Below are 1,964 nucleotides of genomic sequence, written 5' to 3'. Positions count from 1 at the left end.
ACCGTTTGCTGGAGGTCTGGGATGCCGATGCGGACGACAAGGGCGTTGGGAGCCGGCTCGTCCATCCGCCCGGGCGGGGATGCCCGCTGGTCGCTGCAGGGGCCGGCGGCGGCGGCGGGGGGCTTGATGGTATCATACAGGGTCTCCTCCTGGAGGCTGCCGTCCGCGCTCTCCCCGGGGTCGCCGTTGACCACGCAGGGCTGGTGCTGAGGCGGCGGCTGCGCGTCCTCCTCCCGCGGCTGCGGCTGCGGCTCCGATTCCGGCTCCGATTCCGAGTCCGGGTCCGAGTCCGAGTCCGAGTCCGGCTCCGGCTCCAGCCCCGGCTCCGGCTCGCGCTGCTGCTGCTGTTGCTGCTGCCGCCGCCGCCGCTCTGGCCCTGGCTCTGCCGCCGCCGCCTTCTCGAGCTGCTGCTGCTGCTGCTGCTGCCGCTGCTGCTGCTGCTGCCGCCGCCGCTGTTCGGGAGTCTCATGTCTGCCGCTCGCCGGGCTGAGAGGCATGCTCCGTGAGCCGCGCGGCGCGCGAGGGGGCGAGGGCGAAGCGCGGGCGGGGGCGCGCAGGGCGCTACCAGAGGCGCATCACCCTGCGCGGGCCGGCGGGCAGGTGCATGCGGAGGGCGGCGAGGGGCGAGCGGGGGCGCCACGCATGGGATTCCACGGCAGGGCAGGGCAGGGCAGGGCAGGGCAGAGGGTCGCCGGGGTGCCACAGCGTTGGAGGAGACAAAAAAGGGGGGGGGGAGAGAACACAGGAAGATTAGCATCCTGCCCGGAACGACCCCTGCCCCCAGAGCCTCCCCAGGCAGCCCCCCCCCCATCCCTGGGCTGCTGCGGCTTTCCTGGGCACCAAGCAACACGCTGCCCTTGCAGAGGCCCATCCCCAGGGGCCTTGCGGTGTTGCTGCCGATGCCTGGATGCAAGCTGGACACACGACCCATCGTCCTTTGCGACCCCACGGGAGACCCGGGTCACCCAAAGCAGCAAAACAGCTGCCCAGCAGCCCCTGGCCTATTTCCAATACCTAAGCATATGAAGCAATTGTGAATGTAAACGTGCCATTGCGCATATGCAGAGTGCTTGACTGGGGCACTGAGGAACCAACCACTGCTGACCCCGGCACTGGAGCATGTTCAGAGCTCTGAACTCAGGAGGCAGCACACCTCCCAGCCTGCCCTGTCGCCGGCCTCTTTTCCAGAGCCCGTGCGAGTCCACAGTTCCCTGGCCAACAAGGTGCGTCCAAGGTGCCCCTGCTTTTATTCACCTGCACAAGGGTGTCTCGTGTAGCATCCGAAATGCTAACGCATCGAGGCCCCATTTTCCCTGGACATTTAACACGAGTCGAAGGGCTCCTCAGATTACGGGGTGACTTTTTCAAGTGCACATTGGAAGAATAAGTGGGGATGAGGCCTGCGAGCATGGCCTTGAGGCGCATGTGGGGCTGGGACAGCTGGGGCGGCAGAGGCGGCCGGGTGGGGCGGGGCCGCAGGAAAGAAGGCCGGCTCCCAAGGAGCCCGCCCGAGCCTCTCCTCTGCCCGGGAGGACGTCCAGGAGGGCTCGGGCCTGGCAGGGCCTTCGGGAGAGCATGAGCACAGAAGCAGCTGTGCTGCAGCAGGGGGGTGGGGGGCACACAGCGCCACAAGCTCGGAGCCGCACCGCTTCCAGGGGCACCAGAGAGCCGCCCCAGTCCAGGAGAGTCTGCCGAGCCCCGACCCCGTGGCGCCACCCAGGCCCCGAGGCCCCCTCCGCCCAGCAACGCTCGGCGCGGCTTGGATCTGCTGCGATGCCATAGGAGGGGGCGGGGGGCTCGAGCAAAGGTTTTGTGCAGCCCAGACTTGTTAAAGCTGAGCTGAGCTGACTTACGAGCCGGGCAGAAGGCTGAACTCGCAGGCACAACGCTTGGCTTTCCGCAGCCCGGCTCCCGCAAAGCCTGCTTTCCTTGCTCAGGGAACCATAACGAAGACGAACTAAAGA

General features: G+C 67.5%; 1 protein-coding gene across 1 annotated transcript in view; it reads right to left on the bottom strand.

The window, feature by feature from the left end:
- LOC123023734 (SH3 and multiple ankyrin repeat domains protein 3-like) overlaps positions 1 to 931 on the bottom strand; it is an 83,488-nt gene extending 82,557 nt beyond the window's left edge. The window contains exons 1-2 of the mRNA XM_044430691.1: positions 841 to 931; positions 3 to 382 (exon numbers count right to left, since the gene is read on the bottom strand). Of these exons, the coding sequence (XP_044286626.1) occupies positions 3 to 382; positions 841 to 931 (471 nt within the window). The remainder of the gene's footprint in view (positions 1 to 2; positions 383 to 840) is intronic.
- Positions 932 to 1,964: the final 1,033 nt, after the last annotated feature.

This window comes from Varanus komodoensis, unplaced genomic scaffold (genome assembly GCF_004798865.1).
Source record: "Varanus komodoensis strain SLA01 unplaced genomic scaffold, ASM479886v1 scaffold1, whole genome shotgun sequence".
NCBI classification, from domain to species: Eukaryota; Metazoa; Chordata; class Lepidosauria; order Squamata; family Varanidae; genus Varanus; species Varanus komodoensis.
The sequence above is the reverse complement of the archived record's forward strand: the minus strand, read 5'-3'. Positions and strand labels throughout refer to the sequence as shown.